Source organism: Notolepis coatsorum (assembly GCF_963971535.1).
Source record: "Notolepis coatsorum genome assembly, chromosome: 19".
Taxonomy (NCBI): Eukaryota; Metazoa; Chordata; class Actinopteri; order Aulopiformes; family Paralepididae; genus Notolepis; species Notolepis coatsorum.
This window is the reverse complement of record NC_140183.1, coordinates 33647902-33663734: the sequence shown is the minus strand read 5'-3', so window position 1 is coordinate 33663734 and position 15833 is coordinate 33647902. Positions and strand designations below refer to the sequence as shown.

Below are 15833 nucleotides of genomic sequence, written 5' to 3'. Positions count from 1 at the left end.
CTGGAGCAGGGGGACGCTCACAACAACACAAGACCTGTTTCTCTGGAGCAGGGGGATGCTCACAACAACACAAGACCTGTTTCTCTGGAGCAGGGGGACGCTCACAACAACACAATACCTGTTTCTCTGGAGCAGGGGGATGCTCACAACAACACAACAAGACTTGTTTATCTGGAGCAGGGGGATGCTCACAACAACACCTGTTTCTCTGGAGCAGGGGGATGCTCACAACAACACAACAAGACCTGTTTCTCTGGAGCAGGGGGATGCTCACAACAACACAACAAGACCTGTTTCTCTGGAGCAGGGGGATGCTCACAACAACACAAGACCTGTTTATCTGGAGTGACATGGTCAGTGCTGTCAATCAGTGACATGGTTAGTGCTGTCAATCAGTGACATGGTTAGTGCTGTCAATCAGTGACATGGTTAGTGCTGTCAATCAGTGACATGGTTAGTGCTGTCAATCAGTGACATGGCTAGTGCTGTTAATCAGTGACATGGTTAGTGCTGTCAATCAGTGGCATGGTTAGTGCTGTCAATCAGTGGCATGGTTAGTGCTGTCAATCAGTGGCATGGTTAGTGCTGTCAATGCTGTCAAGGCAACACTGGGCCTGTTCAGCCAACAAGTGAAGAAGAGGAAGATGCAGCACGTCCCCCTCTGTGCGCAAAGTGCTCGAAGAAGATGATGCTGCATCTGAGGCCATGGACACCCAGACATACATAGACCTCTTGACCAGGCTGGATCAGGGGTTTGAGGACAGATTCACAGACTGTGTGAGGCTGGAGTCCTGTGCCACATTTATTTCAAAGCCCTTCATGGACGTGGAGATTATGTGACATTTCTGAACAGATGGGTGATGTGTTCAATCTCTGTTAATTTGGAGATGGAAATTCTCAGTCTGCAAAATTACATCCAGTTGAAGTCACATGGGGGGGCAGTGGCTCGGTAGGTAGAGCAGCCGTCCGGTATTCCTGAGGTTCCCGGTTCGATTCCCGCTCCTCCCGGGCAAGGTGTCGAAGTGTCCTTGAGCAAGACACTTAACGCTTAATTGCTCCTGGTGAGCAGGTCAGCACCTTGTATGGTTGCCGCCGCCATCAGTGTGTGAATGTGTGAGTGAATGGGTAAAAAATTTGAAGAATAAAATTGTAAAGCGCTTTGGATAAAAAAGCACTATATAAATGCGCCATTTACCATTTTTTACATACGTCTGCTGCTGATTTCTGGAAGCTTGTGGATGCAAAGAAGCACCACAACATTAGCACTGGAGACATGGAATGTGTTACCCTGTTTGGCTCAACATACCTGAGACCGAACTCGTCTCACTGATGCCCACCTGGACGACTGCATCAGAGTGAACCTCAGGATACACACCAGATGACAATGCCCTGGTCGACAGCATGCAGTGTCAGACATCTCATTAAAGGTAAGCATATAATGTTAAAATGTGCTAAATATGTATTCTGCAAAAACAAAAAAACAAAAAACAAAATGAGGGGAGTAGAAGGAGCTCACGACTTGTTTTATTTTTTGAAAGTAGCTCTCATCCTAAAGAAGCTTGGAGACCCATGGTCTAGACCAGCGGTTCCCAAACTGTTTTGGCCATGCACCCCCCGTTACCTCCTGACCTAGCTGATGCACCCCCCAATGCCCAACATAAAAAAGACAACACAGTCTATTCATAGGTGCACTAAAGGCATCAGGTTTAATCCAATAATGACACATACCAAAGTGCAGTAGGCCTATGGCAAACAAAAAAAATACTTCACCACACGAGAGAACAAAATGAGAATTACATGCATAGACTCAAAACAAAACGCATTTTCATGGATTTTCAAGTGCAGTGGCCTGCAGAAAGAGAGAGCGAGGGGGCAGAAAGAGGGAGTGGAAGGGAGAGAGAGAGAGCGAGAGAAAGGCATGATTATTCCCAGTATAGGCCTAAGATTAATCATAATTGCAATTGCTTTTGCTTGGGTTTGTGTTGTTTTCTCTGTTATGTGGAGTCATGTTCTTAATATATTAAAACCAGCACTAACCTGGTAGCAATAATAATATTGATGGTTAATTACTTACCCTTGTAATTTCCGATACCGATATCAACCGATACCGATATATGCAGGGTTTCCCCCCCCAATTATTTTTTATAATTTCAGGTAATTAACATTACATATCTCTTGTTGTGGAATTAACACAACATTATGCATACTTTTCACAATAAATAAAATCAGAATTTGTTCTTACTTGCTTGCCTGGGTAAAAAAAATAAAAAAATTTTTTTTTAAAACCGATACCGATATTTTCCGATATCACATTTTAATGCCGATATCGGCCGATAATATCGGCCTACCGATATTATCGGACATCCCTACTTTTTACAGGTTCACCCATGACAACTTTGTTTCCTTCCAAGAACGCAGGAAGTGTAGGGAAACATATATACGCTGCCACAATAATAGCGCACCGGTCCCAGTCGCGTGCATATGGCCTTTTGGCAGGAAGTAAAGTGCATTTTGGATACATATTTTTTTATTTATTATTATTATTATTAAAATGTACGATTTTAATTAAAAAAAAATCGTAAATTTCATGATTTACATCCCCATTTGAAATAATGTATATTAGTTATATTTATTAGTAAAATAACACCATAGCACAGCCTATCTATATGAATTGAAAATGGGGGACCCTGATGGAAACAAGACAAACGTCTTTCTCAGGTCTGCATCCCCTTAACAATTGTATGTATTGAGCCGTACTGTATTGTACCCATTCTGCAATCTGTTAAATAAAGTTTTCATTCATTCATTCATTCATTAGCCTTTTCATGTCACGCACCCCCAAGAGGGCTCTCACGCACCACAAGGGGTGCGTGCACCACAGTTTGGGAACCGCTGGTCTAGACGATCTCCCTCCAGATCTAACAAGCTAAGTGCCTGTCAATCAAAGGAGGTCGGACTCGCTCAACTTCGACAAACCAAAAGTGAAACTAAACGCAGAGGGAATATAAACATTACAAGAAAAGTAGAAAATGTATGTTGCAAAGGTTCTATGAGGTACGACATGTATTCAGCTTGTAGATTATAGAACAACAATAGAAAACTCCTGTTTATTTAGTTGAGAATGTGAATATAAACAAAAGTGACTTGTTTACAAGAAAAGCTCTGTTGGATAGCTTTGAACATTGAAGTTGTTTTATCGGCCGATATTGGTCTATCATGTTTGCCGATAGGTGCCGATATTAAAACTTGGGGGTAATTTAGAAATATTGTCATCACAGTTTGTCCAGCAGAGCGCGCTCCGACTCCATTGTTTACATATAACTCAGTCATAATACTCAGTCCTTGTTTACATATAACTCAGTCATAATACTCAGTCATTGTTTACATAACTCAGTCATAATACTCAGTAATTTTTTACATAACTCTGTCATAATATTCAGTCATTGTCTACATATAACTCAGTCATAATACTCAGTCATTGTCTACATATAACTCAGTCATAATACTCAGTCATTGTCTACATATAACAATCAGTCATTGTTTACATAACTCAGTCATAATACTCAGTCATTGTTTACATATAACTCAGTCATAACACTCAGTCATTGTTTACAATACTCATGTCTGCCTTAATCTCATAGCTAGCTTGACATAGTAGAGAATACGTGGTTTAAAGTTAGCAGAGAGGACATCAGAAGCTTTGCCAGTGACTTGACTCATTACGTTATTTTATATTACCTAAATATAAAGACAAATGCATCATTAGTGAAGTTTAAGCTATTTATGATATAATATAGAATAGAACAGCAATTTCTTTTTTACAGGTGGCTGAGGGTGGAATAAGTCAGGTGTGGGACTACATGAAAAAAACAATTATATAAGAAGAATATCGGCAGATATATCGATATTGGTATATTTGACTCCCTACTATCGGTATCGCCATCGGCCCCAAACTTCCAGTATGTGTCGGGCTCTACTGGTCTCCACTGTGATGAGGGGCAGGACAGTGATGGGCAGGACAGTGGTTACTTCTGGGTAGAAGCCTCATTATTGCCTGCATCATCCAGGTTCCCATAATAATCACAGTAGAGAAAGCCCCATGTTCCTTTATACAACGCTGAACATTTGTCTCTTTAATGTAACACTGATTGATATCCAGGAGAAGCAAGACAGACGTTAGCTAGCTCTCTGGTTAGGCTAGCTCTCTGGTTAGGCTAGCTCTCTGGTTAGGCTTGCTCTCTGGTTAACCTTCTGCTAGTAGCCTGCTTAGTAACCAATGTTTTAACCTCTTAACGTGCAACGGCCCGGCCCCTCTTGAGGACGATTTGCCCACCGGCGCGACGCACCACTTTGCCAACCTCCAGCGGCTCGGGTGTGATATATATATATAATTAAAGCCCTATTTGTTGCCTGTCGATTGCCATTTCAGGCGACGAAATCCATTCAGCAGTTCTCGAGTTACATGCCGATATGTGAGGCGTGCGCCAAAGTACATGGCAGAGCTTTTTTTCCGATTACCACCCTCAACTCCCGGGGCTCTAGCTCCGTCAATCATTTGGCGATCTTGGCAATTATTGGACAGGGTTGTAGCCAATGAGTCTGGCTTTCCAATGATACCCCACGTGGGGATCTGCGAATCAGGGATCTAGGTGAAAGGTCACAAGCGAAAACAGGAAGAGAAAAAAACGCAGAATGCATTGAAGTCAATGAGGAATGGAGAGCTATTTTTTTCTCCACAGTTTACCAAAATCGCTCCTAATCACATGTACTGCATAAGACTTCAGGCTATGGACCCAATGTGTTTTCCAGCTCATACCGATTTTTTGGGAAATACTATATTTGGATATTGCAACTACTACAGAAAAACGTGAGTAACACGTTTTTTTACAACTCAAGTTCAGACCTATTACTCTATTTCATTAGCACTAAAAGTGATCTTTCTTTATTGTATCAGAAACGTCAGAATGTTATCTTTCAAAAGAGACCAGGCTTATGCATGTCCTATAAGTATAAAGTATAGTATTTTGGTTTTCCAAAAAAGTATGCAGTCCTCAAAAATGAAAACAAAAATGGCCACTTTTTGGGGCGCCTGTTAAGAGGTTAATAATACGTTTAGATGAACAGGGAATTCCCTGCATGGCTGGAACGCCTATGTGACCTGAATCTAGACATTGTAGAATCTGGAAATGAAACCTTTCAATGAACTGCAGAGAGCTGTGTGCACTGCTCTCACTCTACACACTATGGGCTGTCACTGCTCTCACTCTACACACTAGTCTGTCACTTTCCCCCCAAATCAAGTTAGAACGAAACCTTTATGTCATCAGACAGCTCCATTATAACCCCCAAGCAATTACAAAACAATGATTAATTTCATTTGATATTTGTAGTTGCATATTGCCTCTGAACAGCAGCACCCAAGAGACAGTGAGAGGGAGCTACTGACAGAGCTACATTTCTGGAGGAAGAATATGAATAAAATATATTTGGATCCGTATGGTGGATAAGCTCCTGTAGCAAGTTTTGTGCCCATATGATTCCATAGTTTGGATTAGCTCAGCACTCAGTGATGCCACTCAGCAGAGAGAGAAGCAGACATGCAGAGAGAGAAGCCACGAGGCAGAGAAGAGAGAGAGAGAGAAGCCACTAGGCAGAGAAGAAAGAGAGAAAAGCCACTAGGCAGAGAAGAGAGAGAGAGAGAGAAACCGCTAGGCAGAGAAGAGAGAGAGAGAGAAGCCGCTAGGCAGAGAAGAGATAGAGAGAGAAGCCGCTAGGCAGAGAAGAGAGAGAGAGAGAAGCCGCTAGGCAGAGAAGAGAGAGAGAGAGAAGCCGCTAGGCAGAGAAGAGATAGAGAGAGAAGCCGCTAGGCAGAGGAGAGAGAGAGAGAGAGAAGCCACTAGACAGAAAGGAGAGAGAGAAGCCACTAGGCAGAGAAGAGAGAGAGAGAAGCCACTAGGCAGAGCAGATAGAGAGATAAGCCGCTAGGCAGAGAAGAGAGAGAGATAAGCCACTAGACAGAGAGGAGAGAGAGATAAGCCACTAGACAGAGAGGAGAGAGAGAGATAGAAGCCACTAGACAGAGAGGAGAGAGGGAAGCAGACCTGCAGAGAGATAATCCACTAGGCAGAGAAGAGAGTGAAGCCACTAGACTATTTTTATATATTTTATACTTTATATATATATACTTTAATTTGTACTGTATCAAAAGCCTTTAAAAAGGCCTTTAAAATACTTTACAGCTAAAAAAAAAATAAGAATTTCACATAATATATTATTCACAATTTCAAATCCACCGTTCAGCGCCAAAAACTAGTTTTCTCGTTTTTATATCCTTTGATCTTTTTAGGGATGCTCGATATTGGCTTTTTTACCGATACCGATATACCGATATTGTCCAACTCTTAATTTCCGATACCGATATCAACCGATATCAACCGATACCGATATATGCAGGGTTTCCCCCCCCCCAAAAAATTTAATAATTTCAGGTAACCCTTTAATCGCCAAAAACGCCGTAGGACATCTTTCCCCGCCATGCTCATTCTGCCAAAGACGCCGTACCACGTCTTTGATATCAATATTTCAAAAATCTGTGATCGAAATCATATTTCTCCCCCGGAGACCTGAGATCTCCTGTTGATCCCCTCTCAACTCTCCAACGGTTCAAGAGCGTCATCTGGTGGCCGATCGGCGGATCGCCCAAACAGGAAGTGATGCGCCGGAAGTGGTGCTCGCTCATATTTCGTCCGGGCACTCGCTATCGTTAGCGGGACTCCATCTTGATACACTGGACACCGATCGGTTGCAAATAACTCGATAAACAACATGATTTGGACGTATATACTATTATACAACCTGGAAATGGATCGCATATTTCTACATCCCATAATAGGAAAATGTCTGTTCCACGCTCATCGCCCAACGCTATGAGGAAGCTACGGTAAGATTCAACGTTATTTTCTAACGTGTTCGATACTAACTGCTCTAATGATCATATCACCCACACTAGATGAATCATATAACGTTGGCCACGGAATTATAAACGACTCCCCCCCCATCCGGTCAACATCAGATGATCAGTAGTAACTTCTAGAAGCACGTCCATTTGAAATCTCGCGCAGATTGCTATCAAACTGTATTTGATCATCAATATAATGCATTTGGGGCTATAAATCACGTTCTGGAGAAAGCTGCAGAAAACGATAAAAACATACTTATACTTTAGAAAGTATTTTAGTATGAATATGTGAATGAAAAAGTATAACGTTGCTACACCCTGAACAATAGATATAGGACGTTGAATGGGCCATAGTAATGTCAATTTAGCAATACAATTTAAAAAGTTATAGCCCTGCAAAGAAGGGGAACTTCTCCATATTAAATAGGGCTGGCGGAGGATGGTAAATTATGAATTTAACAATGGCGATCAAAGGGTTAACATTACATATCTCTTGTTGCGGAATTAACACAACATTATGCATACTTTTGACAATAAATAAAATCAGAATTTGTTCTTACTTTACAAAAAAATATTGAAAACCGATACCGATATTTTCCGACATTTAATATCGGACATCCCTAGATCTTTTTCCTTTGATCCATTCTAAACACTCACTCAGAGTTGCCTGTGTCTCCCTGGCACCGCTGCCTACGTTAAAATTGCAATGATGATCGAATCCCGCCAGATGGCAGTATCGCCTACCTTTTGAACTGGGTCTCTGGGTCTCTCTCTCTCTGTGAATCTGGCTGCAGAAACCCCTCCCCCTCAAAGTGAATCAGAACACAGCAATCTGTTGGAGATTTGATCGCCTGAAACATATTGTTTCCCATATGATAGCCATGCCCAATGCACACAAGTAATTGCAATCGCGATGGAACGACTGAGATTATTCCTTTTGGAGTACCTTCTGACTAAGGTAAGGTCTATTTTAGGTCTATTTGACCGAACCTAAAACATGCTTTTGTATTGATCACAGCGTCGTATTTTACGGAACCTAAAACATGCTTTTGGTAACGATTGCAGCTTCTAGGTAAAACGCCCCCCCCCCCCCACCCCCCCCTTGATGATTTTGTGAAGAAACATATATATATGGTATATACCTTTGATTTGGAAATAATATAGGTTTCAGGCGAGCAACCTGAACGATTTGCGCATATGCATATAACCAGTGTTGTGCTAGTTACTGAAAAATAGTAACTCAGTTACTGTACTAGTTACTTCATTTCAAAAGTAACTCCGTTACTTTACTAGTTACTTACACCCAAAAGTAATGTGTTACTGTGAAAAGTAACTATTTAGTTACTTAAAAAAAGAAAAGAGTGCTCCCATGCCCTTACAGATACTCAAAATCTGTTGATCAACTTGACAGATTCCATTCACATCACTGAACTCTGCTAAGCAATGTGGTCTATACAAACACAAATCTGACACAAACACAAATGTTGTCGTCCCGAGTCCCGACGTAATAAGAAATGCGCTGTGCCTAATTGTATCGCCGCTTAGGTTGAAGGAACAGCCTTGATGCCCAGATATTTAAAGCCCGTCTGTGACAGACGAAAGGGAATTGAAGATTGTGTAATTTGTAAGGCTGAGTTGTTAATGGGGAAACATTCACTTTTATGAAAATTTAGCTTATAGCCTGAGAAAGAGCCAAACTGTCTTAACATAGATTTTATGTGAGGGATGGAGGTAATAGGATGCGTCATATAGAGCAGAAGGTCGTCAGCGTAAAGGGAGACCCTGTGTTCGACTCCGTGACGGGTGATACCACGGAAGTGGGGCGAGGACTTGAGTGCAATGGATAGAGGTTCAGCGGCGACGGCAAACAATAACGGAGACAAAGGACAACCCTGGCGTGTCCCTCTGGAAAGTGGGAAATAAGGGGAGTTTATAGAGTTGGTAGTGACACAGGCCAAGGGGGCGGAGTAGAGTAGCCACAAGATCACCCACACCTTAAACTCTATTTTTGAAGCTAACTTCCCCCCATTAATCACTAACATGAAAGCTGACTTTCAACGTTGGAGCAGCCTGCCCCTCTCACTCTCCGGTAAAGTACAATGTGTTAAAATGAATATCCTGCCCAAATTCCTGTATGTCTTTCAATGTCTCCCTCTATTTCTACCCAAATCCTTTTTTCTCACAATAGACCAAGCAATATCTGCCTTTATCTGGGGGGGAAAGATCCCTAGAATAGGCAAAGCCATCCTACAAGGACCTAGGAGGTCAGGTGGACTTGCGCTCCCTAATTTCATGCACTACTACTGGTCTGTCAACATCCATAAAATTATTCTTTGGTTGAAAACCCCAGAAACTGACTGGTGTAGCTTAGAAGCGCAATCGTGCCGTTCATCCTCCCTGGCAGCTCTGGTCTACTCTTCTTTCCCTCTCTCTCCTTCCCGGCACTCCTCAAACCCTGTTGTTCTGTCCACTCTAAAGATTTGGATACAGTTTCGTCGCCACTTCAAACTCTGTGCAGCATCAGTCTTGGGGCCTATTAGTAATAACCACCTGTTTGTTCCCTCCACTCTGGACTCGTCTTTTACACGCTGGAACAGACTTGGAATAAATAGTTTCAAGGATCTATATGACGGTGACACTTTCTCTAGTTTTAGCTCCTTGTGTCTCCAATTTGGTCTTCCACGCTCCGATTTATTTCGTTATCTTCAGATACGTCATTTTGTACGTTCACAATTTGACTCATTTCCTAGCCCCCCTCAACGATCAAATTGGGAGAGACTCTTGGGTCTATCACCAAACCAAAAAGGGCTTATATCTGAAATGTATCAAAATACTATGTGCTTGATCAAAGACAAAAGCGCTAAGACGAGATCCAGGTGGGAGGAGGAGCTGGGGGTGGAACTGACAGAGGGGTGGTGGGGGGGAGCACTGGATAGGGTGAATTCCTCCTCCACTTGTGCCAGACTCAGCCTAATACAACTAAAGGTGGTACACAGAGTACACTACAGCAAAGCAAGACTAGCTGAAATCTACCCAGACTCCAATCCCAATTGTGACCGCTGTAATAGCCCACAAGCTGATCTCTCTCACATGTTTTGGTCCTGCCCGGGTCTTAGACCATTATGGTCCTCGATATTTAATGTGCTCTCGATAGTACTAGATACCACAATACAGCCCTGTCCACTGTTGGCCATTTTCGGCGTACCAGCTGAACCTCTCCCTATTAAGCCAAACGATACTGACATGTTGGCTTTTGCCACACTCTTGGCCAGACGGAGAATACTCCTAGCCTGGAAACTGTCTACACCTCCCCCCTTCTCCGCCTGGCTAAAAGATATGGTATCGTTTCTAAAACTAGAGAAGATTAAGTATGCACTTAGAGGAGTTAACGAAAAATTCTTTAAAAAGTGGCAGCCGTTCATTTCCTACTTTAACAGCCTATCAGGGCCCCGTTCCATGTACGTGGTTCAACTAAGTCGATCAACATGTCCATTATCCAGCTTCAGTTAACCCGATGTTCAAAGCCGGGATTTTCCTGTTTCACAAAGGAGGATTCAGTCTCGTTAACTCAAGCCAGACTTGAGAGTCAGGCTCAAGTCAGGCTAGATGCGCGCTCCCGTTTTAGGTGGAAAGCCAGCACGTATCGATGGCAGAGACCCTGATTCTCAACGGCATTGATTGATTAATTGATTTAAGACTTTATTGACAGATTGCAATAGGCTCAATCGCCTCGCCGACAAGTTAAATGCGTTATCTATAGGCTAATTCTAAGTCCCTCATTACCTCAATCAATCAGATTATATTTCTTTAAACTTGCCTGCTGGATTGAATAATCAAATGAGATCTTGCTAGCGAAAATTATTAGTTAACTGTTATACAGAATTACGATACGGCTCTCTTACCCATTGATTGATGTATAGTCAATTTTTACTTATCTTCTCTGTGGTGTAACGGGTTCTTCTTTTGACTTTCACACGGACGACCGGGGTTCAAGGCCCTAGTCTTTTCCTTCTTTTTGCAATATAGGAATAATTCAATTTGGTGCACGTTGAGAGCTATATAAAGAATGACATCCTCAATGCATGTAGATTTATAATATTTTAACTTAAAACCAGGCTACTTTGGCGTATAATCATTAATATTATATTCAAAAAAATCATATTGGAAACACGGGGATTTGAACCCCGGTCGCTGAACTGGCAGGGATGAGCACTACCGCTGGGCCACTGGGCCAGATGGGATAAATTCATTGTTTATACATTAATGAACGAGAGACCCGTGTTTAGAATATCCGTTGTTTTGAATGAAGTTTATCTCTTTGTCCTCATTCATTAATGTGACGTCAACGGCTCATTCAATTTCTCAAATCCGTCAAACAGCGCATCTCATCAGACATCTTAATCCCAGTTACAATTAAAATAACCACATCATGTGTACATCGCACGAGCGAGCGCCACCGTCGCCACGGTATATATAACGTGCATTATTTAGGACAAAGTGAATTTAATATCAGCATTTTGGGTCTATTTTACATTTCAAAAGCCCCCTCTGGAAGAATGGAGCACAAAAACGTAATTCAGAATGGTATAATGCAGATCGTAGACTGTGGGAATAGTTTCAGGAAACGGGCTGTCACTTCTTTGCGGGGGCGTGGCGATAGTTCAGGCTAACTTGAACTTGAACTCTGCTTTCGAGCAGGCTCAAACTTTTGGATATGTTGTCATGGTGATTTGGGAAATCCAGGTACATGAAATCGGAAAGTCAGGCTAACACAGTTAGCCTGATAAAGTTATCCGGCTAACTCGGTTATCCCGGTACATGGAACGGGGCCCTGTTCTCCCTCCTGACTGAGTATCTTCCTTCTTTGAGTGATCCTCCCATCTAACCAGGCCCAACAGTACTATGTAATACCACCAGATAACTATGTAGATACTCTATAATTGATTAATGTACCATATCTGACTCAGACTATTTTCCTTTTGTTTACTATTATTTATTTTTTTTATTATATTATTATTATTATTATTTTATTTTTTTTGTTATTATTTTTGTATTTTGTATTTAATTTAATTTAATTGTATCATTGTAAGTAGCAATTGTTATTACTGTCTGTAATCTAACCTTTTCTCTGGTTGTATGCTATGTACGTAACCCTACCTGCTGATCCGTGGGGTGGGTTTGGGGGTGGGTTTGGGGGTGGGATGGGTGGGGTAGATTATACAAAAAAAAGGGGAAAAAAAAGGGTGAATGAATAATTCTGACTTTGTAATTGTACAAACTTGCTTCACCAATAAAAACTTTTGCTTTAAAAAAAAGGAACAGCCTTGATGTCGCCGGAGCATTTCATTATAACCGTCTTGCAACGTTGTTTAAGATATCAATCGTGCATTGCAACGTTAGAATAGTTAGGATATCAATTGTGCATGAAAGGACTATATTTATATTGTTTGATTAGTATTGATGAGATTCCCTGGCAGATTCGTACAGTCAAAAGCACAGTCACACTCAAGTACAGTCAACTTGAGTTTCCATTCATTTGCATTCACATCACTGCACTCACCAAAGTCTGCATTTGTCGAGATGTAACGTTAGTCTAGAACATTTTCTTTATCTCATTTCCATTTTGTATATTCTCTCTCCAAGTAGTTGGAAAAAGTGTCCCGTCCCATTTGCTGTGTGCCACCTGGTATCATGCTAACTACTGTAGATCCCTGAAAGCGGGTGGCGAGTGGCTTCGGATGAGTTCTGGTCGTTAACGGTAGACTTCGCTGAAGCATGGGCAGTAGATATGATCTTTGAGCCAAAAGACTAATTACATTTAACTAAAACGTTCTTTTCTTTGTGCTCGACAAAAGAGAAATAGTGAGACTATCCATGTGAGTAGTGGCCCGTGGGCGCCGCCATGGCAGTCAAGACTAGAGTAAACAAAACACGCCCACAGCACAGCGTGTCCCCGCAGCCGCAGGTTAAGTGACACACAGACAGGAGAGGAGGACTGCGCTGGATCACTAACGCTCACTAACAATCTATATAAAAATAACACAGTAACGAACCATTCAGTAACGGTAATGGCGTTACTGAATTTCAAAAGTAATGCGTTAGAGTACTAGTTACCGCCAAAAGTAACGGCGTTACTGTAACGCATTACTTTGTAACACGTTAGTCCCAACACTGCATATAACACGTCATATCTCACTATCTAGAAAACGAGACTGGATTATTTCTAAACGGGCGATGTTTAGCATGGAATAGCGCACAAACTAAAGTATGTAGAAACTAACTGGTTTGTCAATGTTGGACTATAAATAGTGTCTGTCAAATGAGCCATACTATTGTCTCCATAGCTATAATACAGAACACACGATGGGTCCGCAAACATCGCAAAAAATCAATAATGCTGGCGCCATTGAGTAAAGATGGGAAAACAGCGTGGCAGTCAATGAGTTAAACACCAATTCGCCATCAATGACATCACAAATTACATTTCCATAACACCATTCCTGAGCAGAGAGATAAGCCATTCGAGAGAGAGAGGAGAGAGATAGAGAGATAAGCCACTAGACAGAGATGAGAGAGAAGCCAGTGTGTTTGTGTGTGTGTGTGTGTGTGTGTGTGTGTGTGTGTGTGTGTGTGTGTGTGTGTGTGTGTGTGTGTGTGTGTGTGTGTGTGTGCCTCATCGTGCAGTAGGGCTGAGCCCAAACGTTTGAACGTTCAAACCTTTGTTCGTTACGTTGGCATTCGAATTCTAAATCAACATTAGAATTTTATATTTTTTATTAAAATTATTTATTTTATTTTATATTTTTTTCTATTCATTCTGTTTAAACCAATGGGGTTTTTCTTCACAGTTGCAGATAAAGATTAGGCTACACTAATATTATAGTATTAAAACTGATGAGTTATATTCATTAAAGAAAGTTGATTTAATTTATTTAGTTGGGCTGGGGATTCTCCCTGGGCTGGGTCTGGGGCTGGAAAGTTGATTTAATAAAAAGAAAAAGACTAATTTAATCAGATTAATCACTTTATTCAAATTGAGGATTTAGTTTGAGGATATTTAAAAAAAAAAAATATATATATATATATATATATATATATATATATATATTAATAATAAATTTAAAAAAAGTGAAATTATTTTTACAATTTTTTTTTTATTAAAAAAGAAGGTTCGAATCCCCAAAACAGGCTTCGGGGACAGCCTTACCATGCAGACTGGCAGCCTGTCTGTGGTAGTCCAGAGCCAGCTGGTACTGGTTGAGGGAGTTGTGAGCTGCTCCCAGGTTCTGCAGCACCACGGCCAGCTGGCCCGGCTCAGAGTGCAGCAGGGGCACCGCTCGCTGGTAGCAGCCTGCCGCGTCCTGGAACAGCTTCAGCCGGGAGAAGCTGAGACCCAGGTCATTGTACAGCTTACCTGGAGCAGGGGGAGGAGTCAACATATCATCATCATATTGTCAACATCATAGTGTCTTCGTTTTGACGGTAAAATGTTATTTGACAGTATGTTTTTCATTGTGAATTACAATGTAATATGATTTTTGTCTGATTTTTGTCTTTATCATATAATACAAAATGTTCTTGTGCAATATACTGTATATGGTAGATGACAGTATAGTAATAATCCATACCGTTGCATTGGTTCCATGACAGTATACGTTCATATTTTGTAAACCTCCCAGCTCTAATTCAAGTCAAGTCACCTTTATTTATATAATGCCTTAAACACAAAACAGGTTTGTTCCAAAGTGCTTTACAAGTGTCTTGTAGACACCATTCATGGCTGGAGACATAGATCATTGTTTTACAGTTTTGATGGATGTGATACTTTGTAATGTTTTACAGTTTTGATGGTTTGATTACATGATACATTGTAATGTTTTTTTTGTTTGTTTAATTTCAAACCATTATTTAAACTTGAAAGGCAACTGAGGTTTCCCTCATTTACAGTCACGTGTACATACAGAAATTAGCACAAAAAAGGCATATCAAATCACACAGCATATAAAATCATAACAATAAGACTTAGTTATGTTGGATGTGATACATTGTAATGTTTTATAGTTTTGCTGGAAGTGATAAATTGTAATGTTTTGACCAGTATTATTCCCACTACAGAGCTAGCCTTCCTCACCAGCTTGTTCAGTTTGACTCACTACAGAGCTAGCCTTCCTCACCAGCTTGTTCAGTTTGACTCACTACGGAGCTAGTCTTCCTCACCAGCTTGTTCAGTTTGACTCACTACAGAGCTAGCCTTCCTCACCAGCTTGTTCAGTTTGACTCCACTACAGAGCTAGCCTTCCTCACCAGCTTGTTCAGTTTGACTCACTACATAGCTAGCCTTCCTCACCAGCTTGTTCAGTTTGACTCATTACGGAGCTAGTCTTCCTCACCAGCTTGTTCAGTGTGTTGGTGTCTCTGAATGAATGAATGAATGAATGAATGAAAACTTTATTTAACAGATTGCAGAATGGGTACAATACAGTATGGCTCAATACACACAATTGTTAAGGGGATGTAGACCTGAGAAAGACGTTTGTCTTGTTTCCATCAGGGTCCCCCATTTTCAATTCATATAGACATTTATGACATACACAACATACATGACATTTATGGCATAGGGACATATAGGTATTTAGTACTGATACATTTGTGACATAAACGGTATTCAAATATACAGTACTGTTACCCCTAGATCCTGACAGAGTATATACATATGATGGGGAGGGGACTGTACATTAGGAGGGGGTGGGTGGGTGGGAGAGAAATATACATACGGCGGGGAGGGAATATTTACATGCGGTGGGGAGGAGACTGTCTAATAGGAGGTGGTGGGGGTTTTGGGCATTTACGGTGGCCAGTTTCGAATTGCAGCCTC

At 41.3% G+C, this 15833-nt stretch overlaps 1 protein-coding gene across 1 annotated transcript in view; it reads right to left on the bottom strand.

The window, feature by feature from the left end:
- Positions 1-15833, bottom strand: part of ttc24 (tetratricopeptide repeat domain 24) — a gene marked incomplete at its 3' end in the record, with an annotated part of 161183 nt that overhangs the window by 93999 nt on the left and 51351 nt on the right. Inside the window, exon 5 of the mRNA XM_084336601.1 lies at positions 14166-14372. Within this exon, the coding sequence (XP_084192727.1) occupies positions 14166-14372 (207 nt within the window). The remainder of the gene's footprint in view (positions 1-14165; positions 14373-15833) is intronic.